Source organism: Sinocyclocheilus rhinocerous, unplaced genomic scaffold, assembly GCF_001515625.1.
Source record: "Sinocyclocheilus rhinocerous isolate Xijiao unplaced genomic scaffold, SAMN03320098_v1.1 scaffold831, whole genome shotgun sequence".
Lineage (NCBI taxonomy): Eukaryota > Metazoa > Chordata > Actinopteri > Cypriniformes > Cyprinidae > Sinocyclocheilus > Sinocyclocheilus rhinocerous.
Window position 1 is genome coordinate 886,507 of NW_015641020.1, and position 26,505 is coordinate 913,011.

The window sequence follows — 26,505 nt, forward strand, 5'->3', positions numbered from 1 at the left end:
CATTATCAAATTTTCAGCACTCAGGATGTACTAGTCAAACACTTCATAAGTTAAACCATTGAAACTGTCTATGGAGAAAATAGGGTGTTTATGGGGTGCAACAGATACCAGTCAAACCTTCACACATTGTAATAGAGAATAGGCCTTCTTCTGTCCTCAGCCATAATTGAATATCATGTACCCCAAGAGGATTACTCAATCATGCTCTTGAAGATCTACCTCCAAAGAATCACAACCTTCGATTGCATTTGAAAATCATTGGCAGGTATGTTAGGAAAGAGTTGGAAGAAAATGATGCAGGGTGTTTTATCTCCAGGAGCATTATTGAGCCTGCACTAGAATATCAATGAACGTCTGTCAACCTCGTCCTGAGATACAAAGTAAACTTTATCATGGCTCAAAAAAAAAAAAAAAACACTAAATACATTTATTTTTTTAATATTAGGGATGCACTCATATTAAAATAATTTTCCAAAAATAATTCAATGTTTTGGGCAATAATTATAATTTTGTATAAATACATAAAAAAATAAATCGCTAAATTCAATCACTGGTGTGATGCCTAAATTAAAAGGGAATTTAGGCATCACAACTTTACAGGATGAAAAGTTTATATTCATTGTGATTATTTTACACAGATTACATTGAAGTGATTTCAGAGTTATTTTTAAGTAACCTTAAGTGAGCCTTAGATGGTGAAGGTAATCTACGTGTAGAATATATGAATATATAATATGAACAACATTGACTCAGAACAATGTTTGAAAAAATATTGATAACCTATATGTCAATATATTGTCCAACCCTAAATTACATCTTGTTCAATCTCTTTTCCAGATGATTAATGAGGATTGGCTGTGCAGCTCACTTAAACTGTGTGATCTAGTCACCACTTCAGATTCGGCTCACTCTGACGCAAGTACAGAAATGTTAGCATAGTATTTAGTATAAAAGTATATTAAAAGCCTGCAAGTAAGTACTTTAGTTGTGAGACTTTTCAATCTCTTCTAAGTTAAGTTTACAAATATTTAACACCATAGAAAAAACAGCTAAAGTATAAATTGTTCACTGTATAAATTGTATTAGCAACCTTACTTTTTGAAAGTCAAGTCTTCACTTTTCTGTTACGACCTTCTCAGGACTCTGCACAGGTAGTAATCCATGGTGAATCATACCCACAACCTGCTTATAACCCATCATCAATCCAACACACTTTGGAAACATACAGCCATGTGCTGGATGTAACATTAGAACAGAATTTAAAGCCCATTCAACACTTTGCACAGATGACAGCCAAAGCTATTATAGACTCAGCCGTCAGGATCAGAAACCCAAGAGAATCCGTCAACGTGAGAGGGGACGATGTTGAGATGCTAGCTGAAGAGTTAACTTTACAAGTCTGTTGCAAAGCATTGGAAGAGATGTAGAGGCATCATCACTCTGATGATCCATCATCCAGAAGTACGGGGTTGTGGAGGGGACTTATGGAAATGCATTGGTTCTGTGCTCTTCGGGGTACAACTGTGATAAAAACACATCTGAAATGGAAACAGACAACAAGATGGAGGAATATGATGACACATCTACCACAGTATATGCTACTTCCTTGAAGAGCATGGCTAGTCTGGGCTCTATTGAGTACCCTGTTGCTCCTCCAAGCACCCCTTTACTTCCGGAGATGATAAAGAGTCGAGACAGTTTCACAAGGAAACTAAAGGGAGGACTGGCTAAATAATTCCTTCCTTCACCCCCTCCACCGACCCCCAAAGACCACATGCAACCACTAATGGAGAACCAAATGACAGATGCGTCCACTGACTTCATGGTGAGACTGATGGGCTCACTTTCACTGGAGTGCTGTCGAAACGGAGGCTTAGAAGAAAGCGAGGATGGAGAAGTTGATGATGGTGGACTCCAAAATTATGTTCCCAGGCTGACTGACTTTGCAACTCAAATTTCTGCAGATATCCTTCATTTTATCACCACAAACGAGATCAAAGTAAAGGATGAGGGTTGTGTGAAAAGCATGTGGGTTATTGCTGACCAACTAGCGAGTGAAATTGTCACAACGTCTCTAGCAGAGGTGATGGCGAGAGGAGAAAGGAAGGTCTTGGAGGAAGAAACAACATCATACTCAACGTACATGGCTCCAGACACAAGGTCTATGATCTCTGCAACAGACAGGGTGAAAGTTTTAGCTAATCTTAAACGCCATGGTTCATGCTTTTGCTAAGCTAGGACAGGGTGTGTTTAAACATGGAACCCAGCCACATCTTTCGGGCCAAGCTGTAGAACCACAGCCATGCGAAGAAGGAAGATATTCGAACACACTGTGTAAAGACTCAGTGAACTCCCACAAAGCCAAAACCTTCAGATGTCGCAGCGATAAATCAGAACTGAACCCCATTACAGATGACGCCATAAAAGTGAAATCATCGGTACACACATTTGCCAACAACTTTGCAGAAGACGTGCTTCAGAATTTTGTGTGTGATGCTTCCAGCTTACTGTTTAATAAGCAATCTCAGGGAGCAGAATTTGGCCCAGAGAAAGACATTACACCATGGGTAATCAAGATGCGTGCTGGGGAAAGTCTTGTCCAGGAACTGCAATGTGCTCTACTCTGGGCCGCAGCCTCTCAGAAAAGGACTAAAGCACTTCAGTTTGATCTACCAGACAAAAGCCTTCAGCAAAAGGTACAGAATATTACAGTTTTCACAGACTGAATTTTATATAGTCTCTATAACAGAGGAAAATGTGGCTGGTTGTAACACTGTTTGCTTTAATGTCTGAAGGACGTTCACACCAAGGACAATACCTGCAGTAAAACAATAACTATAAAGTTTTAATAATCATTCAGATTCTATGAGAATAGGAAAGTCCACACCACAGCTATAATGATAACACAACAGAAGATTAATATCGGAATCACTTTCAGAATGATTTTTGCAGCTCACGAGCGATGAAAACAATAACAGCCAATCAGAATCCACCCGGCTTTAATAAGCTCGAGCATTTAAAGCAGCAGATGACAGCTGCAGCACATGCTTATAATAAACATAAGTACGTTAGCGTCCATTGTTAACCTATAGTAAACATTCTTGGTAAGAACAGGTCTTTAGCTATGGTGTGGAATTCTCTATTCTCATAGAATTTGAAGGATTATTGAAACGGTTATCGTTATTGTTATTGTTCTTGGTGTGAATGGTCTTTAACGCTGTATTTTTGAGTTGTAACAATAGGTGGGGTAGGTTGCCTAGGACATTGACATCAGGTTAAATTTTGTGCTGATTTGGTTTTATGCTGGAAATCAGTTTACTTTTTTTTTTTTTTTTTTTTACTAATTTTTGAAAAAAAATATATATATTTTGGCTAACCATTCAAATTAGTTTGGAGCGTTTGGAGCGTAAAATTAAATGGGCAAACCAAATCCCAGAATTGATTTTTCATCCTGAAATTTGTATATATGTGGTTAAACTAACAGTGTTTCAACTCACCCAATATTACAACTATTCCAGTTGTTGTCTGAGACATCAGCTTTGAGTTTATAGACAGACTTTTGAGCATTATAATTAAAAATAATAATAATAAAAAGGAAACATTTTATCACAAACCAAAATGATTTAATAAATCAAATAGAACAAGTCAGTAATGGCATCATAATTAAAAATGTTTGAATTGAGGTTCCAGTAGAAGTAAATATGGAAACATATTAGCAAATCAAATTAAATCCCAGAAGTGAACTGAACTGATTTTTCTTTCTGAAAAGGTTTTTGTCCTATAAATCATTTTTAATAATTTCTAAGTGGTTAAACTGACAGTTCTACAACTCATTTTACAACAGTCCTTGTCCCCATCTAATAGAGTAGGTTTGAGTTTATTATAGAAGTATAAGGATAGTGCTTCCTTGTACTTTTGTAATAAACTCAAACCTATTTGAAAAAAAATATATATATATTGGCTAACCATTCAAATTAGTTTGGAGCGTGGTTTCAGTAAAATTAAATGGGCAAACCAAATCCCAGAATTGATTTTTCATCCTGAAATTTGTATATATGTGGTTAAACTAACAGTGTTTCAACTCACCCAATATTACAACTATTCCAGTTGTTGTCTGAGACATCAGCTTTGAGTTTATAGACAGACTTTTGAGCATTATAATTAAAAATAATAATAATAAAAAGGAAACATTTTATCACAAACCAAAATGATTTAATAAATCAAATAGAACAAGTCAGTAATGGCATCATAATTAAAAATGTTTGAATTGAGGTTCCAGTAGAAGTAAATATGGAAACATATTAGCAAATCAAATTAAATCCCAGAAGTGAACTGAACTGATTTTTCTTTCTGAAAAGGTTTTTGTCCTATAAATCATTTTTAATAATTTCTAAGTGGTTAAACTGACAGTTCTACAACTCATTTTACAACAGTCCTTGTCCCCATCTAATAGAGTAGGTTTGAGTTTATTATAGAAGTATAAGGATAGTGCTTCCTTGTACTTTTGTAATAAACTCAAACCTATTGAATTAGATGGCATGCATTATACTGCCCATAGCTGAATTGCTTTGAAAGAGCCTATCAGTTTCATTAGAAGTCCTCACAATGAATTCTATCATTTATATTATAAAATAATTGTATTAGTTTTTATTACTTTCCCGTAGCTTTGCAGACTCTCTCGGAGTGCCCGTCTGAATGGCTGGACAATGGTTGCTTTGATGGCGTCTCTCGATGAGTTTTGTGACATGCAGCAAGAGACCAGCAGAGGGCACTATAAGAGCTCCGATTCTCTCCTGGAGCATCTGCAGCACCTGATTGACAACGTATGTTTAAACTGATCTTGAAGCCTTACCCTTGCAGAACTGGTCAATGATCCATGCAACACCCCCTTGAAATAAAGACAGAAAATGGCAGACATTAATCTTCATCCACACAATCTTTCACATCCCAAACATTAATAAAAGGAGACAATGTCATGACAAAGTATACACAGTTATAATCAATTTCACTCAGACCCATTGAAAATGAGCCCTTAAAGACGAAACAGCTGCATGCACGCTGTCTGTTTGTATGAGATCTGCTCTAACGGTCCAAGCGCTCAAACCACAGCCGTTATTAGGTAAGCGGAAATCTGACTACATATCAGCTTTGGAAGTTACTACCACCCAAAACACACGGACACATTCTTGACCGAAGATCCTGTATTCTGTATGTTCCCGTGTTGTTATTTTTCAAAAAAAAATGTCAGTACCTATAATAAAGTGTGTCTGAAAATGATAAACAGTGAATGCTATATTGTTGAAGCTGTTTTATGATGGAGCTGCGCAGGGCTTTGCGGGGTGTATAAAAAGCAGGACTATTTCACTGCATCCCATTAATACTCCCCAAGCAGTGATACCTAACATGGCAGGAATGCGCTTTAGCGAAAACCTGCATCCCACTCACTCCCGCTCTTGGTGACCACAGCTTGAAAATCAGGGACACACACAAAATCGCACATACTCATTCTGTGACCCTCTGCCTCGCTCTATCAGTCTCCCAGAAATGCTCTCTCCCGCACACACGCATATTCTTATACACAAGGGGGACTGACTTCACAGCTGCAGTGTCAGTGAAGACACAATGGCTATCAGTCCAGCCCCCTTATACGCATCTGGAGAAGTGTTTGTTTCAATGTCTGAGGAGCCATCACTGTCAAAAATGAGAGACAGTGAAAAAACGTGCATACGGAAAAAAAGATAAAAGGGAGTGGGGAAGAGAGAGAAGGGAAGAAATGATTGCAACAGAGCTGACATATATAGAGTCAAACTCAAATGGATCATGGGGGTTCTGGAAAATCTCCCAACAACCCCCTCCTCCCACCCTTTTCCCAAAGCTATGATGCATCGATTTATTCTCTACAATGAGAGCCAGACACATGTAAAGGAATTCCTTACACTAAACAGGCCTCAGACTCAATGTACTCATATATTTTCTATTCGTATCATTCAAGCCTAGCGAAGCACTGAAGCGCCGCGACTTAAGTCAACAGGGATGGCGAGCAATCCTTCGTATTTATATGATCAAATGGGCCATAAAGGAGCCGGCGGAGAAGGTAAACTGCATAAAAGACTAAATAAATTAAAATGAGCACAATACATTTAACATGTTTGCTCTGGAGAATAGCAATGTGTGTTCAGGTTTTTAAAGAATCTTCACATCGGGCTCTTTGCAGGCCCTATCTATCATGAAGATAAGGTCATTGTGTGTAAAACACGTCATTTTCTCTGTAATCTGCAGTTCATAATGTGATCCAATGTGTGTCACACTGTATTAAAGGAATAGGTAACTCAAATAAAAAAAATTAATGGGATAGTTAACTCAATAAATAAAAATTAAAAAACCTCATAATTTACTCAACCTCATGTTGTTCCAAACCGGTTTGAGTTACTTTCTTTCTGCAAATGAAAAAGAAAGGATTTTCTGAAAATTGGCTCAAAAGTGTTTTTGTCCATATCTATTGACCTGTTTTGAGATTTTTGGGGTGATTTTGCTTCCATAACATATCTTCTTTCAGACTAGTGGAAAGAAAACATGCAAAAAAAAACACACACATTTAAATGTTCATATTATTATACTTTATCTATTTGCATCTGTAGACTGAAATTACAATACATATCTTTGAAGGCTGAGGTTTTTTTAACTCATGCACTGAGCCAAAAATGTCCAATAGAAGGCTGTTGAAAGTAGTTTCTGACTTAAAAAAAAAAAAGATCCAAAATTTGCTCTTTAAAAGCCTTTAATTCTAATATGTCAGCAAAAATGAAACACATTTTGAACCTGCCTTAAATCAATGTTCAGGAAATGTATGCAAATTAGTCCATATTTAATGAATGTCTCGCTTGCATACTTAAATATAACATTTCAGAAAACTGGCAGTTGTCTTGATATTTTTGTATCTCTCATCTCTACAGCTCAGGAGCCAGTTGGATATACCACTATGATGACTGTGTCTTACTTTTACGATTCAAATAAGACCAGTCTACCTTTTTACTATACAAATTTATGACCAGTCTTGAAGAAAAAAAATTAGATGACTAAATTCTAAGACTACTCTAAGCATTGTGCAACCAAATACCATTGCTAGAAATCATTTGACAGACAATCAGTAACAGACATGAGATATCCATCCAAGAGGAGTTGTCTCATATATCTATTAGCTGCTCACCCCTTTCAATGCACTTCCATAGCAGAGACCAGCGATGATCTGCGGACGAGGTGAGAGCATCAGTCTGGTTGGTTTCTCCGGCTGACCGTGGGCCTCGACCAACCGAACATCTGACATAAGACATCTGTCTTCCATCTCCACTGGATGCTAATATAGACATCACACACGATGCTCGTCTCCTGCTGTTTATGGCTAAAACAGACAGATATATTTACAGTGTGTTGAGAGGAGTGAAGTTTCGTGTCCCTTCAGTTTTACCATGGACCGTTTATCTCAAGACGACTGGAATGTTTAAGACGGCTGAAGAGTGCAAGTGATAAATGTAATTTATTAGATATACTCAAAGTCTTTCATCTTCAGTTGTTTTAGTCAGATGTACACAGATCATTCTAGGTCATCTTTCTTTTTCTTTTTCTTTTTTTCCCCCTTAATATTTTTTACCTTTACAAAAACAAGGCTCTGTTAAGTAAGTAAAGGTCATCAAACCAGATCCCCTGCATTTGTTATCTTGTCCTTCTCAGTCACACAAATAGCCCACCAGCAATTCAGTTTGCTAATATATCTAATAATTCATCTGCATGTTTTAAGTCCAGGTATGTCCAACATTTATTTTAAGGACTATAAAAAATAAGTTCTATATAAATATAATGGTTTACTCACCCTGCTTCACAATAATATCTTAAACCATCCTAAGATGGTTTATGGTTGTAGAGGGGTTTTGGACACTTCTCAGCTGGTCTGTCTAGACCATCTTAAACTTGAAGACCAGCAAACCAGCTTAGGCTTATTTAAACCAAGCATTCTCAACTTCCAAGGGGGCCTCAAGATGACTTAAAATGGTTTTAAAGAAGATAAAACAAGCATAAAATAAGCAACAAAAACAAGTAGAATAAGCAATAACAAACAAATCAAGATTTCTTATTTTAATTTACCCCTCTCAAAAGGTTTTTTTTTTTTTTGAAGCAGCATGAATAATTAATTAGTTCATTAATAATCTGAAGAGCCTTTTTCGTCGTGGAACCATAGGCTAGATGTCAATAAAGAGTTTATAAGAGACACGTGCACTAGCAGCGCTCATAAACTCACACACACACACACACACACATTATTATAACTCCATGTGCATTTTTATAATGAATATGCATTTTTTTATATATAGTTATGCACAGCTTGTAAATATTTTATCATTAAGAAATTGTATATAAATATTTTATTTATTTTAAGCCTTATCCTTAATTCTCATCCAGTGAATCATAAACAACTGGAAAACTCGTGGGGCCTTTGAATACTGTTATCGACAACTGGGTGCCTTAGAGTCAAAAAGGATGAGAAGTTTAATGGGTTTCTGTAGAGTGGAAAGAGAGCATTCTGGGCTTTTCTGTAGGTTGGGAGAATATGACCAATATTATATGATGACACAATAACAGTTTAAAATAATGATCAATATAAAATATAAATCTATTACTAAGACATGTATTTATTCCTATTGCAGTTGTTCTCAGTGGGTCATCTTGTATGAGGAAAAGTCATGAGTTGTAAAGTGTAGCCTACCTTGAGAAACTCTCAAGACTCAACCCACCACACACACACACACAAGCCTAGTCCTACAGCATTAGTGAGTGCACGCGAGTGTGGGACAGACTCTACCCTCCCACGGCCGCTGTGCGCCAACAAGGAGTTTATTCAACGTCCCGTTGCTGATTTCTGTTTGTTTGTCACTAACCGCGTATCTACTCAGTCTTAGGAATGCCATGGCTACTCAGAACAACCAGGATTACTTCAGGTCGGTCAGCAGCGAGTCCAGCGCATACATGATGGTTCCGGCGAACGGCCGTGTTCGAGACTCGCCGTCAAAGTTATGGATCGCGATGGTGGTGATCGTGGTGGTCGTGCTGCAGATCGCTTCGACCACCGGACTCTTTGTCTACTTAAACATGTCTTTATCGCAGGTAAGGTAAAGTTATTTAAGTTGCACTGATTCTTTTCTTGTCGCACAGGCCGTGACTTTAGTGAGTTTCGTGCCACTATTTTTGGGCATCACAGGCGCGTTCGGGGCGACGGCGCATTCAAAACACAGTGCACTGCATAGACAGCATGTTTACCCGTGTTTCTAGTGCCCGTGACGCCGCAAAATGCTGTCAAGGTAGTCAGCGTACTAAGTTTTGAAACACGGTTGGCAGCAGAGGAGAACATTTAGCTACCAAATTGCAGATCCAGCTGCAGTGATGCATCAGTTTATATTCCAAGATACAGAGGGAATGCTATTAGCATATTAGGCAAGCAATGCAGTGAGATTGGGATGGGAAAATGGTTTTGTTTCTTTTCATTTAATCTGACCATTTGTTGTTTAGTCAGGATTGACGCGTTAAGGCTTTCACAAAACATCAACATAATGATTCCATCAAACTGTTAGAAGAATCAAATCACATTTAATGTGTGCTTGTGCATAAACTTCTAAATAAAAAAAAATGAAATAAAAATAAAAACAATATTATAAATTCTTAATATACTACTACTACTACTATTAAAAGTACAATACAACAAATGTCTAAAATATTTCTAAAATAAAGACAGTGTGAATATCAGATTATTAACAGCATGCATTCATTTTGCAAAACTGCACACACAAACAAAAAAACGAAAGCACGATTACTCAATCAAAAGACTGAGACAAGGAAGTCATGTTGTTTTGCTACATTGTCTTCAAAAGTTCATATGCATGCTTTACTGCCTTGTCTGGATTCACAGATAACAACAGTTGCTTGAAATACACACAACAGCATAGAATACAGCACGAGTATTCTATAAATCAGAATCACAATGTTGAGATTATTGGATAAGTGTCATTTTGAAACAGCAAATATACTCAACATGTAGTGCATATCTATCATGCTCTGCCTTTTTGTGATGAAATAATGTGTTTAATCATACTCTAAGCCATATTTTTGAAGGCTAATCAAGTTGAAAAACCTAGGAGGGAAGGTTGAGGTAGGATTCTGTAAATCCGGTTGAATATTAATAAACTCTGGACCCATATTAAGGTTATTTCAAAGTAAAATATGAAAACTATACATGAAGTTACTAACAGGGCTGTAATACTCTCAATATAAAAGTGCTCTTTGAACAGCAAAGCCTGTAAAACGATACCACTTGGTGAGATAAGACTGATTGTTTCAAATAAATGCTCTACCTCTGAAAGGAAAAAGAAAGTGAGGTTAATTCACGGTCACACTGTGAGACTGTAAACACAATAGGGAGGATAATGGCAGAAGCTCTCACGCAAGTTGTCACCATTGGATTTAAACAGAGTTACAGCTGAGCTGAGCTATTTATAAGTAACTACGATTGACAAAATCCATTTAGATTAGGCGTCGGACTGAGCTGGGAGGTGGTGCTGGGTCTTAATACTATATGGTGCCTGCATTTGGGGCAGCAGTTTGCAGTTTATACCAGCCCCAATCTCCTTTTCCCTCAATTGACACGTGTAGTTCTAGACAGGCCTTTCATCAACAATAACAGAAATTCACTGTAAAGCAATACCCTGCAAGCAAATGTGTGTCTCCTCTCGGGCTCCCCATGGTAAACCTCCTGTGACATTTTCCATTGCCAAGATCCACAACGTCTCACTCTCTCACCCTCTTGTTTTCCCCTCTCCTTCTTGTTCTGTCTTTATTCTTTTTCAATTTCCTTCTGTCTTTCCCTCTAGTTCTCATTTTAATATCATGGTTTTTATGTAGAATATATAATTATAGCTAATTGTGGCTGCTTTTCTCTGATAATTCTTTGCGGATTCAAGTTACGTTATGTTTGCCAGGCCCAAAGAAGGCATGGATAGTTTCCAGTGTTACACGGACTGGTTCAACCATAAATACAAAACTGACAAGAGGACAAAGCTCTGGATAAATTTCACAAATATAAAGTGGCTTTGAGATATTTAAGACATTTTTATAATTTGTCGTCCTGCAGTTAAATTGATTAGGGAGCACAGAGTAGCTTTTTATTTTTGTAGTTCCTAAATAAATCAAACTAGGCCAAGCAATGATTCACTTCTCAGAATAAATCTTGTGCAATGCACAAGACGCTTACTTTTCTAATAAATCTGAGACGGGTTTGAAATATCTCCTGGCCTATTTCGCAGGCCCTGGTTATGATGAAGTTTCAGTCGTACATGAACAAAAAGCCCTAGGAAAATATTTTCAAGGATTAAACGTTACTGTGGTGTTTGCTGAAGGATTAAAGATCTTTTTTTTTTTTCCAAAGGGACAGTCATCAATTCAACACATTGACAAGCTGAAAAGCAAGAAAAGAATTGGGAGATATTGAGTGAGAATGTGCTAAAAAAAAAAACTTTTTCTTTTTCACACACAGCTGTTGCCTAATGAACATTCTTCAGCAGTAACATAAATATCCTGTGCTCACTGTTGGTGCACTGACCAGATGGGATGCTCACAGTGTTGTCCTAAAAGACGAGTAAACACCTCCATTTTACTCCATTATCAGAGTCTGCAAGGACAAACAAAGTCCTGGTTTACACCAACAGGACAGCTAATAAACAATGCTACTCCCTCATTTAGCGCCATTAGCACAGTAATGAAAACTCTGCAGACTGAATGTTCCACCGACACGTAGGGGCATTTTATCGGCCTTTTTTTGACAATAATCTTTCTGACGTGATTAGCCCCAAAAGGAGGCTAAAACTTGCTATTCAGTCAAGTAACTTGAGTTAAAATAAGTTCATAATTACTCCAATCTGTCCATGTTATGTTTAATTTCTGTATTAATTACGTGTGGAGGAGGGGAAAAAATCCTGCTTCTCAGAATTACTTAGATATTCTAGTAGAGCGAGACGGCTGTTGGGGCCCCATTTGGATGGGGAAAAGAAGCCGGGGTCCACTGACAGGCACATAGTTAGTATTCTAGAAGTGTAACATTCAGTCAGACAGAGCAGAACGGGACGGTGATGGCCCGAGACTTCATAGAACACCCAGAGGGCTTTAAAAACGCATCACAATGGACTCTTAATAAGGCCTGTCTTCATTGGCTATTTACCAGAGGTTTATGAGCCAATGAGAGAAGCCAAGACAAAGGTGATTATAAGAAAAAAAGGATTGTTACCCTTGGCAACCGGGGCTTTTGCCACACACAATGGCACCGGTCATTGTAAAGTCGAATGCTTGTATGTACAGGTGCATATTAGAGGGCCAAAGGCATGCTGACTATGCACTGTATTATTAACTTTAACTCGTTGTTTGTGTCACACGCCTATATCAAGGTTCACTTGTAGTCATGCGCTAATTTTAGAGAAACTCGTCATTGTGAGGAAAGCACCTACTGAACTTGTTTGCATACTCTTCATTGTCTGAGTCTAAATAAAAACCAAACTTTGCTCAAAAAGGATGTTTCCTTCTTAACGTGACATGATTTATTGCTTTTAGAGACTAGTCGACCCAAGGCCACAGCGTTGCTTTCTATTGCCAAGGCAGATTTTGACTTCTGTGTGGTCTTCTGGAGAAGCAAAGAGAAAGAGAACAATCTCCTCAAGAGTTTGTTCTTTGCCAAATGCACAAATTGAATATTTGGCTGGAATTTCCTTTGAAGACCTGCTTAGACAAACCTGTCTCAACATGTAGTGCATATCTATCATGCTCTGCCTTTTTGTGATGAAATAATGTGTTTAATCATACTCTAAGCCATATTTTTGAAGGCTAATCAAGTTGAAAAACCTAGGAGGGAAGGTTGAGGTAGGATTCTGTAAATCCGGTTGAATATTAATAAACTCTGGACCCATATTAAGGTTATTTCAAAGTAAAATATGAAAACTATACATGAAGTTACTAACAGGGCTGTAATACTCTCAATATAAAAGTGCTCTTTGAACAGCAAAGCCTGTAAAACGATACCACTTGGTGAGATAAGACTGATTGTTTCAAATAAATGCTCTACCTCTGAAAGGAAAAAGAAAGTGAGGTTAATTCACGGTCACACTGTGAGACTGTAAACACAATAGGGAGGATAATGGCAGAAGCTCTCACGCAAGTTGTCACCATTGGATTTAAACAGAGTTACAGCTGAGCTGAGCTATTTATAAGTAACTACGATTGACAAAATCCATTTAGATTAGGCGTCGGACTGAGCTGGGAGGTGGTGCTGGGTCTTAATACTATATGGTGCCTGCATTTGGGGCAGCAGTTTGCAGTTTATACCAGCCCCAATCTCCTTTTCCCTCAATTGACACGTGTAGTTCTAGACAGGCCTTTCATCAACAATAACAGAAATTCACTGTAAAGCAATACCCTGCAAGCAAATGTGTGTCTCCTCTCGGGCTCCCCATGGTAAACCTCCTGTGACATTTTCCATTGCCAAGATCCACAACGTCTCACTCTCTCACCCTCTTGTTTTCCCCTCTCCTTCTTGTTCTGTCTTTATTCTTTTTCAATTTCCTTCTGTCTTTCCCTCTAGTTCTCATTTTAATATCATGGTTTTTATGTAGAATATATAATTATAGCTAATTGTGGCTGCTTTTCTCTGATAATTCTTTGCGGATTCAAGTTACGTTATGTTTGCCAGGCCCAAAGAAGGCATGGATAGTTTCCAGTGTTACACGGACTGGTTCAACCATAAATACAAAACTGACAAGAGGACAAAGCTCTGGATAAATTTCACAAATATAAAGTGGCTTTGAGATATTTAAGACATTTTTATAATTTGTCGTCCTGCAGTTAAATTGATTAGGGAGCACAGAGTAGCTTTTTATTTTTGTAGTTCCTAAATAAATCAAACTAGGCCAAGCAATGATTCACTTCTCAGAATAAATCTTGTGCAATGCACAAGACGCTTACTTTTCTAATAAATCTGAGACGGGTTTGAAATATCTCCTGGCCTATTTCGCAGGCCCTGGTTATGATGAAGTTTCAGTCGTACATGAACAAAAAGCCCTAGGAAAATATTTTCAAGGATTAAACGTTACTGTGGTGTTTGCTGAAGGATTAAAGATCTTTTTTTTTTTTCCAAAGGGACAGTCATCAATTCAACACATTGACAAGCTGAAAAGCAAGAAAAGAATTGGGAGATATTGAGTGAGAATGTGCTAAAAAAAAAAACTTTTTCTTTTTCACACACAGCTGTTGCCTAATGAACATTCTTCAGCAGTAACATAAATATCCTGTGCTCACTGTTGGTGCACTGACCAGATGGGATGCTCACAGTGTTGTCCTAAAAGACGAGTAAACACCTCCATTTTACTCCATTATCAGAGTCTGCAAGGACAAACAAAGTCCTGGTTTACACCAACAGGACAGCTAATAAACAATGCTACTCCCTCATTTAGCGCCATTAGCACAGTAATGAAAACTCTGCAGACTGAATGTTCCACCGACACGTAGGGGCATTTTATCGGCCTTTTTTTGACAATAATCTTTCTGACGTGATTAGCCCCAAAAGGAGGCTAAAACTTGCTATTCAGTCAAGTAACTTGAGTTAAAATAAGTTCATAATTACTCCAATCTGTCCATGTTATGTTTAATTTCTGTATTAATTACGTGTGGAGGAGGGGAAAAAATCCTGCTTCTCAGAATTACTTAGATATTCTAGTAGAGCGAGACGGCTGTTGGGGCCCCATTTGGATGGGGAAAAGAAGCCGGGGTCCACTGACAGGCACATAGTTAGTATTCTAGAAGTGTAACATTCAGTCAGACAGAGCAGAACGGGACGGTGATGGCCCGAGACTTCATAGAACACCCAGAGGGCTTTAAAAACGCATCACAATGGACTCTTAATAAGGCCTGTCTTCATTGGCTATTTACCAGAGGTTTATGAGCCAATGAGAGAAGCCAAGACAAAGGTGATTATAAGAAAAAAAGGATTGTTACCCTTGGCAACCGGGGCTTTTGCCACACACAATGGCACCGGTCATTGTAAAGTCGAATGCTTGTATGTACAGGTGCATATTAGAGGGCCAAAGGCATGCTGACTATGCACTGTATTATTAACTTTAACTCGTTGTTTGTGTCACACGCCTATATCAAGGTTCACTTGTAGTCATGCGCTAATTTTAGAGAAACTCGTCATTGTGAGGAAAGCACCTACTGAACTTGTTTGCATACTCTTCATTGTCTGAGTCTAAATAAAAACCAAACTTTGCTCAAAAAGGATGTTTCCTTCTTAACGTGACATGATTTATTGCTTTTAGAGACTAGTCGACCCAAGGCCAGAGAGAGAGGTTTTGACTTCAGTGTGGTCTTCTGGAGAAGGAAAAAGAAAGAGAATAATCTCCTCAGAGTTTGTTCTTTGCCAAATGCACAAAATGAATATTTGGCTGGAATTTCCTTTGAAGACCTGCTTAGACAAACCTGTAGCCCCTCTGGGAATTCGTCCGAAGATGCAGGGCTTCAGTCATTTAGATCACGACCAACTTTCAGGCTGCTTTCCTTTCTTTGAGACCGCAGGGGGGAACTAGAAAAAACATACACATGGATCAGGAGTAACCATAAAAAGAGAGAAGCGAGAGGAAGGGTGAGATGTTATAGTGAGATGCACTAGTGCACTAGTGAGATGACAAGTAGTTGTTTACAGTTAAGAAGGTTTTGAACATGTACATGCAAGCACAAGATATGACGCATCAAGTAACCTATCAGAGGGCGTTTCTATTTTCCAGGTGAAAAAAGAAGATCAGAAATAGCTCAGGTGGTAAATATAACCTTGTTACCCTATATGAAGTGAAGTGACGTGTGGCCAAGTATGGTGTCCCATACTCGGAATTTGTACTCTGCATTTAACCCATCCAAGTGCACACACACAGTAGTGAACACACACGCACTGTGAACACACACCCGGAGCAGTGGGCAGCCATATTGCTGCGGTGCCCGGGGAGCAGTTGGGAGTTCGGTGCCTTGCTCAAGGGTCTCACCTCAGTCGTGGTATTGAGGGTGGAAGAGAGTGATGGTTATTCACTCCCCCCCACCGACTATTCCTGCCGGACCTGAGACTCGAACCCACAACCTTCGGGGTACAAGTCCGACTCTCTAACTCTAATTGTCATGTATTATGAATGAACAATGATTTTTAATATTTATTTATAGAGAAATATATAAAAATATAATTTAATGGATGCTGTAAAAAAGTTAAGTGAACACACACTGTGAACACACACCCGGAGCAGTGGGCAGCCATATTGCTGCGGTGCCCGGGGAGCAGTTGGGAGTTCGGTGCCTTGCTCAAGGGTCTCACCTCAGTCGTGGTATTGAGGGTGGAAGAGAGTGATGGTTATTCACTCCCCCCCACCGACTATTCCTGCCGGACCTGAGACTCGAACCCACAACCTTCGGGGTACAAGTCCGACTCTCTAACTCTAATTGTCATGTATTATGAATGAACAATGATTTTTAATATTTATTTATAGAGAAATATATAAAAATATAATTTAATGGATGCTGTAAAAAAGTTAAAACCTAATTCAGTAAATAATGTAAACTGTAACATGCTACTAAACTAACCTTTCTAATTAATGTACTTTTCTGCTTATACTGAAGTCGTTTTAATGTGCTGATCCAGAACCAGCCCAAGCTTACCCATGAGACAAAACTGCAAACGGGTTGTCGATCAACACAAATGAAGGAGCCTAGCCCCAAAACTGTAAGTCCTTCCAGGACTAGGACCAGCCTCGTTTGTGTGGTCACACAAGAAATTGCAAAACTGGTCTCAGATCAGTCTTGAGCTGTTCCTGTGAGCGCAGCCCTGCTCACCATGCAGGACCCTCATTACCTGCCCGACTCGCTTTGAAAACCATAACGTGGTAAGAGTTAATGAAACACACCTTCTGCTGCCACGCTCCATCGGCAACTGGAGAGTCATTAAGAGATTTGGCAGACCGTGACTCAAGGCTTCAAAATTGCACACAGAGATCCTTAACTGGCGACATATTTCTTGGAGAGACTCCGGGTTTCTGAACAGAGACAGAAAGAGAGAGAACGGGACAGAAAATAAGAGCAAGGGTTTCAGAGCAAGGTCATTTGAAAGTACCTCATTATGTAGGACATACCTCTCCAGCTGGCTCAAGGTCTTGAGCTGAACTTGTACCCCACTGGCTTTCCATTGAAAGCCCCTTTGCAGATGTTCTCATCTACTTTCTTGGAAAGGGTCAAGAGGGATACATGCCCTCATTTTGATCTTCAGCCTACACTCCGGCCTTGAGCAGATTGTTTCCTCATTGAGCATGCCTTCAGCTCCCTGTTGATTGTTTCCCAATTTGCTTCCTAAACCAAAGTGCCATTTTCATTGTTCCTTGGGATGACGTTGCATTCAAACCTCATTTTAATGTACTGATTCCAAGTTTATCTGAATTGGGCTTGTTTTAAAACTTTTATCCTATTGGCAGGTTAAAAATCAGGGGGTTACAGAAGAGCTGCGGTGCTTGGGCTTGCTCAACGCCCTGGATAAAGACCGGGACATTCCCGAAGACCTGGCCAAATTGTTTGGAGAACCTTGCATCAAGCTAGCTGAGGGTATCAAAGCCTATATTTCAAAGGTGAGTTCACGTCTCGGTTTGATTGTACTTGTTGCACAACATTCTGCCTTCATTTGTTGGGATATCTGTTGAGGCAAGCCGTGTCTTAATAACAGCTATTAAAAACATCATCTGCCTTTTCAATGCATGGGCACAATTGTAGACAACCGTATCAAATGAAGCTCCTCACAGCAAGAAGCAACATGCTATTACCATAAATGTGTCCTGGCAAGTGATTACAATCTCCTTAGGGAAGAAAAGTGTATGGATGAGTCATGGGAGAGTTTTTCAGGCATTTATGCTTGTATATGCAGCATTGTAGAGGGTGAGTCACCCCCTTGTCCCGATCATGAACCAGTCTAGCAGTCAGAGCTCAGATTTGAAGGAAATGGCTTGGTTTTCCCCTGGCGTGGCTGGTTATCCCTTCAGCATTCAGCTTTTTCCCCTCAAAGCCTTCCAGTGGTGGTTACATTAATAAAACTGACATGTTTGAAAGCCTAGGGCTTGGTTTTGAGCAAGTCTTGTTCTAAAGATGTGATTAGACTTGCAGAGCATCAAGTAGTAAAGTCAAACACTTATTTACACTAAACACAATACCGTTGAAAAGTTTGAGATCGGTAAGATTTTTTTAATGTTTTTGATAGAACTCTTATGCTCAGCAATGCTGCATTTATTTGATGCTGAAATGTTGCTCAGGAAACATTCATTATTATTATCATTAAAATTGAAAACAGTTTTTGCTGCTTAATATATATTTTTTTTTTTTCAGGGTTCTTTGATGAATAGAAAACAACAGCATTTATTTAAAATATAAACTGTATCCATGTAAAATAATGTCACTCTTTCACTATGCATCCTTGCTAAATAAAAATGTGAATTTCTTTTTTTTTTTAAACTAACCTCAAACTTTTGAACACTAATATTATATGTTAAGGCAGATATAAAAATTTATATTTTGTCTAAATAAATTAAAATAAAACATGAGCAATTATATATCCATTATTCACGAATAAAACTAATTAAACATCTTTAAAGTGCCCCTATTTTGCCATTTTTAAGATTCCTAATATTGTTTTGGGAGTCTCCTATAATAGGTTTGCATGCATGCATGCAAGGTCAAAAAACGCTTTCATTTTCTGAAAATATGCATTTCATATCACCTCATTTTCCAACGATTCTCAAACGATTCGTTCGAAGCAGTTCTAAGATTCAGTCTCTTAACCCCCTCCTTTCCGTGAGCCTACTCTGCTCTGATTGGTCAGATGGCTTAGTCTGCTGTGATTGGTCTACCGCGTACTGCGCGTCGGAAATAAACTGTGGTCCAAATAAACTGTGTACTGAGCCATCTTTCAAGAGCAAGCGTTTGGGAATCCCGCGTTGAACTACCCCAAAAATAGAGAAGCAGTCATCAGTAAAATGACAAGAACACCAAAAAAAAAAAAAGATTGTACTGCTGTGAATTTTTTACTTTTACTTTACTTACTTTTAGTCATTTAGCAGACGCTTTTATCCAAAGCGACTTACAAATAAGAAAAAGTAATTAAAACTAAAAGCTAAAACTCTATAAATACTATATATATACACATTTAAATGAATGAATCAAAACTAAACATTTAAATGAAAACAAAAAAATAAAGCTAAAAACAATTCAAAATATTAAAAGAACAAGAACTCAGACCAAACTTACAAAACAAATGGAAATGTTTTTTTTAGAAATACCATTTTTTTAAATAAATAACTTCTGTTGTGAATTAATTAATTAATTGTTGTTAATTTTAACCACTGATTCTTTGCAGACTCATCTTTCATAAGTGAAAATAAAACAAATTTACTTTCACAGCGTAGGACACAGCATCTTCTCGACATGAGGTTAACCACACGAACAAGCTACAGTGTTTGAGGGCGGGTCAAGTTGTTTGCGGCCGGCCAACGTAGAACATAGGTGGGCATTAAGGAAATGTGTTCCCCCGTGACATGTCGCTGTCACGGAAGTGGGATTCGAATTACTGACGACTCTTTTAGGCTGTTCAGAGTTGATTGTTTTCATTTGGGAGACAATAACTTACTTTATCGTGCACTTTCAGTTTTACAACTTTGCAAATCCTTTACATTCACATACAGCTACATTACACACTGCATGAAAGGCAATATTTGAAATGGCATAATTGGGGCACTTTAATATCAGAAGATTACTGTTATGGTACCAATATATTGTGTGTCCTGTGCGTCCCTATTTGATTTTATCAATCGGTGTCAGACTGAATAAATAACATTTATTTAGCATTAAATAACATTAAATAACAGTTAACATTATCCAATAGCCTTGATGGCCTAAGTGACATGAGCAGAAAAGTAAAAGTTGTTTCAGAGGAGAAAGAAGAGAATGCCAGAACACCTGGTAGTTATTATGGAGGGCTCCAAAAAAAAAAAGCAAAAAGAAAAGTCTGATGTCCTCCAGATTCTCAACTTTAGCCGGACTCAGCACACAAACAGCATACAGACGTGCAGTATATGCAAACCGCTGATCATTGTTGCTCCCTGACTTTCCGTGGCCCTTGTCCGGCTTTGGTGTAACACGTAATGCGGAATGACTGCACGGCTAACAAGAGCCGACCCCTGCAAGAGTTCCGTTAATTCTCCAAACGGATGGCCACGTCCGCAGAGAATCACATGCAGAAATATTAACACAAGTCAACAAATCAAAAGAGGCTACAACATCTCAGCCAGAATGGATACGATCCAGTCTAGAAATAATATCAGCATTCCAAGGATGGATATGCTCAACCTACACCTGAACAGGACCCCGCAGCAGCCACTTGAGTCCTCTCAATATCCCCAAATCCCTCCTCAGTTTCCGGCAAAGCTAAATGGGACGTTTTGTCCCCATTCTCCGCTTGTCTCGGATTCTCCTAATGACTCATTGGATGAGGAAGCATCTCGTCTTCGGGCTCACATCCGCAGCACTGCATCACCACCGGCGTCTGAAACAGATTTACGAGAAAGCAGTGATCATACTCGGGGCATCCCGCCAGCCGCAAGATTTTCCGCCAGCCTCAAAACAAACACAAAGGCCATCTCAGTCTACCCTCTAACCTTTATCTTCTGCATGATCATAGCTCAAGAACCGTGTTTTTGATGGTGTGGTTGGTTTTACTACATGCGGTTTCTCTGGATGAATGTATTGTTTGTTTCAGAAATATATGGGAAACTACTAGCTTGTGGATTGGGTTTGATAACAAGCAAACATGAGATTTGCTAGGGTGAAAAAAGGTGAAGAGAAAGAAAAAAAGAAAAACGTTAATAAAGTAATAAAGGTCGGTCCAGTTGGTGTTCTCATGTTGCGCTGCGTGGAGTTATACGATGACTCGCCTCCTGCCAAATATGTGCTGAGCTCTCAAAGCTGGTATTACTTAGAGTCGAATTTCAGCGAGTGCTCCGCAGCGATCTTCCGTCTAAAAAAAAGAGAGAGAGAGAGAGAAAGAAAGAGAGATTAAGTCGGGTTTAAAGCCTCGGAAGTCTTCAAGCCCATTCTCCACACCAAAAGAGAGACTGAAGACAGCCTGTCACATCTTTAACACCCCATTAAGTGTCACTGTGGCAGAGAGCCCTGACGAGAGAGAGAGGAAGAAGACACAGGCACAAACATAACTAATCCTGTCGGTCTGTTTTTAAAGTGCGGGGTAGGGTTGCACCAGCCGCTTGTAAGTCCTCAATTCAATTCAATTCAATTCACGTTTATTTGTGTAGCGCCTTTCACGATAAAAACCGTTGCAAAGCAGCTTCACAGAAAATTAAAGTTTCTACATTATATTTAGGAGTAGCTTATCAGTAGTGACTATGTCAAGGTGATGTCCATATGACAGAAATGTACAGTAAAAATCATGCAGTTACTTAATGACATGTATTCAAACAAACAAACGGTGAACACTATTAGCAAATTAGCAATGATTATATGTTGTGATCAAACTTAAAGGGGTCATATGATGCGATTTCATTTTTTCCTTTCTCTTTGGAGTGTTACAAGCTCTTGGTGCATAAAGAAGATCTGTAAATTTGCAAAGACTAAAGTCTCAAATCCAAAGATATATTCTCAGTCATCTCAAATCTTCGTATCCAGACTAAAGCTAAATGTGGACATAAAGTTCACACTAGGGGTCTAGTAGCTCTCAATTTAATTTGGATGCACCATTAGTAGTGTGTAGTCTCATAAATTAACACCTGGCTGTATTGATCCATAACGTTGTCTTCAGTTTTTTATAAAACAATTAATTTTCTTAGAAATGTGATACATAAGCCATAAGTCAAAATCCATACTAATATATGAATAAATATATTATATTCCTATATATTTATTTATTTAGGAATGGTATACCAAGATAAATGTCTTACTATACTAGTCAGTAATATTTATTTAAAAAAAAGACAATTTTATTCAGCAAGGGTGCATTAAATTAAATAAAAAGTGTCAGCAAAAACGGTTTTAAAAGATTTCACATTTAAATAAATTTTATTCTTTTGAATGTTTTATTCAAAAATCCTGAAAAAAAATAGTATCACTGTTTCCACAAAAATATTAAACAGCACAACTGTTTTCAACATTGATAATAATAAGAAATGTTTTATTTTTGTGCAAGAAATCAGCATATTAGAATGATTTTTGAAGTATTGTGTGACAATTGGAAGTAATGGCTGCTGAAAATTCAGATTTGCATCACAGGAATAAATTACTTTTTAAAATATATTAAAACAGAAAATACTTATTCTATATTGTAATAATACTTCACAACATTTCAGTTTTTTACTGTATTTTTGATCAAATAAATGCAGCCTTGGTAAGCATATGAGATGTCTTTCAAACAACATTTAAAAAAAAATTGTACTGACCCTAAACTATATAACAATATATATGTCACAAAAATTATGCTCTCACTGATGTAATCCAATCAGTCTGTCATATTACTGGCAGACCAACTGAATTACATACTCCTGGTCAGAAGGTTTCATAAATATTTAGTTCATACAAAGGCTTACTTTTGATTTAAGTGTAATAGTCCAATGATCACATTTTTAGTTTACTTTTTAAAATATATTAAAACAGAAAATACTTATTCTATATTGTAATAATACTTCACAACATTTCAGTTTTTTACTGTATTTTTGATCAAATAAATGCAGCCTTGGTAAGCATATGAGATGTCTTTCAAACAACATTTAAAAAAAAATTGTACTGACCCTAAACTATATAACAATATATATGTCACAAAAATTATGCTCTCACTGATGTAATCCAATCAGTCTGTCATATTACTGGCAGACCAACTGAATTACATACTCCTGGTCAGAAGGTTTCATAAATATTTAGTTCATACAAAGGCTTACTTTTGATTTAAGTGTAATAGTCCAATGATCACATTTTTAGTGGTTGTAATGTAGTTTTAATTTACGCTACAGCCGAGCTAAGTTGTAACTTACGCACAACTGGAGCAGCCGTCCCAGGTGAATAGATGCAGACTTTTACAGAGGGGGAGGGAAAGAGAAAAAAAGAGAGATGAATTTTCATAATGCTTAAGGTCAGACTGTTGTGCTCTGTAGTGGAACGTCGAGGGCTCTGGTGAAGGGGGCCGGGGTATAGAGGAATGGGGCCGACCTCAGACAGCAGCCAAGAATGGCAGGAAACAACTTGTAAGCATACACACACACCCCATTCATTCAAAGGCCCATAACAGGCGTGCACTGATTTTATCCAGCGGAGAGTGTGTACACAGTCAAATATAGTGTGTGTGTGTGTGTCTATCAGTACTGTGGGTTATTAGCCATTTACCTGAGTCACACTGAGCAAAGTCTAGCACTCTGAGATTTATTGTTTGCCGTGCTCTATGCCCCAAGGAAAGCAACAGTTATTTATTAATAATCCTCCTGGAGGAAGGGAACGCGCTGTGCTTCAGAATCTCAATGACAGAGCAAACTCTGGCACTTACAGCTGTTTTAAAGTATTGGATTGCTGTCTCGACTAAGCTTGACTAAGTGACTAAACTGGAGAGGATGCTAATGGCTTTCTTCGCACGCTGTGTGCATGCACTCGCCCGCATCCTGCTCCATGAATGAAGGAAAAATCTTCCTTGGTCGTTCGTCTTTTCTGGCGCATGAGTGCAGGGGGGCAAAGGTTTAATGTTGGGTGTGTTTATTGTTATTGTTGAGGTCTTTGTATGGGTCTGTTCTTTGGCCTCAACCTTCTGAACTATGTTGTGTTTTACAGAAAACAGACTGCGCACTCACTTTAACTAGACCTCACTGACTCCCTAGCCAAAAAAAATTCAGTGTGATGGATTCTTATTGGAATTTCTGTCATAAATGGGAACCAATCCAAAAGGATCCTATTGGGATCAACTAAGAATCCCATAAGATCTTACTGGATAAACCAAAATTCCTACAGGAGTTTTGGATTCTTAATTGACTATAGGATGTTGTGTAGAACAGTTAAAGGAAATCGCACTGGCAGCAAAAGGAGTTTTAAAATGTTGAAAGATCTTTCTAAATGACTTTTGGTGTTTTTTTGTGTTTCCTATAAGAAAGTTAGGATCCTTTTGATCAGTTATAACAGAAAGTCCAACGGGATTCCATCAGGAGCTATCAGTCTCTCTTTTTGTCCTAGCAACCACCCCAAACACCCTAGTAACCATCTTACATCATAGTAACATCCTAGCAATCTATTTATCTGTCCGTCCATCCATCCATCCATCCAGAATAGTAGAATATTACATAGCAGAGTAAATAAAATAAAAGCAGCATAGCTGGAAAGATGAAAATAATTATAAAGACAATTTAAATGATTTCTGTCTATCCATCTTGTTCTATTTTTTCCTTCTGTCTTTCTTGTATGACATGCTGCATGTACAAGAACATGCTTGTGAAACAGCTCTTTATCTGCTCCATATGTGAGATGTGGAATTGATTTCAGGATCATTTATAATGGTGAAAAAGTAAAAGCCTTGGTCAGAAATCCATCTCTGCTGTGGCCTATAGGTGAGATTATGTCACGATATAAAGGCTGCAGGCGCTCGGCTGTCTGATGAATGGAGAGGAGAGAGAGAGCGCCAAGAACAACAGAGACTCCATCACACACTCACTCTTGGATGATGCCAGACAGAGAGGGACTGGGGAGGTGGGGGCAGACAGAGAGAGAAGGGAATAAACTTTTATTCCTTTAGAAGAAAGAAAACGCATTCATTTGTTGATTTATCAAACACAGTCATGTCAGAAAGCTAAAATTAAAGTGTTTGCTTTAAAAAGCTGTTCATATTTGAACACGGACAGTAATACACAACATAATGTACCACGAAACACTGAAAGGCAAAATATCATAAATTTCATAGGCTAAAATACATTGTAAAACGTACATGCCAAATTTGATATTTCTTGTAACTATATGGTGTTTAAGAGGCATTTAACCTTTTTCCAATAATTATTAAAGAGAGTGTAAGGAAAATGTGAGGAGAGGTCAAAACCAGGGAGTTGGGTTAAACTTTGGCTTGTTACTTAGTAGTTTTTTTTTTTTAATCTGAACAGCTTTATGGATTATATGGAATATATTTTTCCTGATGAAATTGTTTTATTTAACATGGTATTTTTTGCTAAATAGTCTTAATGCAGTGATTCAGTCCCATTTTTAACAAATCATCAAGAGTTTTCAATTAGTTTAATTTAGGTAAATCAGACTGTGTTTGGAACACACTAAATCAATCCCAGAGCTGAGGCTGACCTGAGGCGATGGAAACGAGCCAGTAATCAGAGTGTTTTTAGTTCAAGACCCAGCCGGTGGGACTAATGATCTGGATACTAGGGTTTGACTGGTTGAAATACGGCCGTCACAGACTACTGAAAAACTGCCCTTGAGAAAGGTGACCTTAAAAACTATTCTTAGCTGTTCCAGCTCAACACAAAGAGATCATTTCTGTCCTTAGAAACCGCCGTCTTCAAAGGCTGAAAAACAAAGTGTTTTTGTAATAAAATGGACAATTAACTTATGTTGCTGTTTTGTAACTTTAGGTAAACTTTGGGGTTTGACTGGTTGAAATATGGCCGTCACAGACTACTGAAAAACTGCCCTTGAGAAAGGTGACCTTAAAAACTATTCTTAGCTGTTCCAGCTCAACACAAAATCTGTCCTTAGAAACCGCCGTCTTCAAAGGCTGAAAAACAAAGTGTTTTTGTAATAAAATGGACAATTAACTTATGTTGCTGTTTTGTAACTTTAGGTAAACTTTAACTGCAGTCATCTGCCTGTGAGACAAGAAACAAAAACCAAAAAGGAGGAAAGACATGCTTATAAAACTGAATCATCCAGTTTCACATTCCTGTTAACAATCTAGAATTTGAAGAATCATCATATGTCACTGTACTAATGGGACTTTTTTTGTTTGTTTGTTTTTGCCACAGGTTACAGACAGTATCATCTCCAAACAGGCTTTCCACGGTGAGTATATGATCAGTCACTTCTCCGTAATCAGCATAATCACAATGACAGCATACAGCACAATGCTAGAGACACCAGGAACAATGACAAAATTAGACTGTACCAAAACAGTGCGGTTCAAATAACAGGTTAAAATGTCTTGTGCAACACCAGTAAATATTTTATGATCTATCTGAATGTGCTGACTGTCTACTGTCTGTCTCTCCCTCAGAAGCAAGAGGCATGCCTCATTCATATAATACATCAGGGTCGAAGTTCATGACCACAGTGACACAGCGACCATCAGCCCACCTGACTCTTAGCAGCCTACCAGGTGAGCTTCGT

The 26,505-nt window shown here is 38.1% G+C and overlaps 1 protein-coding gene, 2 long non-coding RNA genes and 1 pseudogene across 4 annotated transcripts in view; 2 read left to right on the forward strand and 2 right to left on the reverse strand.

Annotated features, from left to right (window-relative positions):
• The first annotated feature begins 707 nt into the window (after positions 1–707).
• LOC107753947 (uncharacterized) lies at positions 708–4,859 on the forward strand (annotated as a pseudogene).
• On the reverse strand, positions 3,664–7,949 carry LOC107753949 (uncharacterized). Of its 2 annotated transcripts, XR_001641523.1 has the most exons (4): positions 7,868–7,949; positions 7,208–7,399; positions 4,522–4,888; positions 3,664–3,932 (listed from the first exon to the last, which is right to left on the reverse strand). It is a non-coding gene; the product is annotated as an uncharacterized LOC107753949 (long non-coding RNA). The 2 variants fall into 2 exon arrangements; XR_001641522.1 differs by lacking the exon at positions 3,664–3,932 and having other exon boundaries at positions 4,249–4,888.
• Positions 7,950–8,824: 875 nt separating this feature from the next.
• LOC107753950 (tumor necrosis factor ligand superfamily member 10-like) overlaps positions 8,825–26,505 on the forward strand; it is a 32,827-nt gene continuing 15,146 nt past the window's right edge. Inside the window, exons 1-4 of the mRNA XM_016570238.1 lie at positions 8,825–9,156; positions 17,580–17,729; positions 26,145–26,181; positions 26,393–26,494. Of these exons, the coding sequence (XP_016425724.1) occupies positions 8,959–9,156; positions 17,580–17,729; positions 26,145–26,181; positions 26,393–26,494 (487 nt within the window). The 5' untranslated portion in view covers positions 8,825–8,958. The remainder of the gene's footprint in view (positions 9,157–17,579; positions 17,730–26,144; positions 26,182–26,392; positions 26,495–26,505) is intronic.
• On the reverse strand, positions 15,562–17,582 carry LOC107753951 (uncharacterized). Its single transcript, XR_001641524.1, has 3 exons — positions 17,244–17,582; positions 17,019–17,147; positions 15,562–15,658 (listed from the first exon to the last, which is right to left on the reverse strand). It is a non-coding gene; the product is annotated as an uncharacterized LOC107753951 (long non-coding RNA).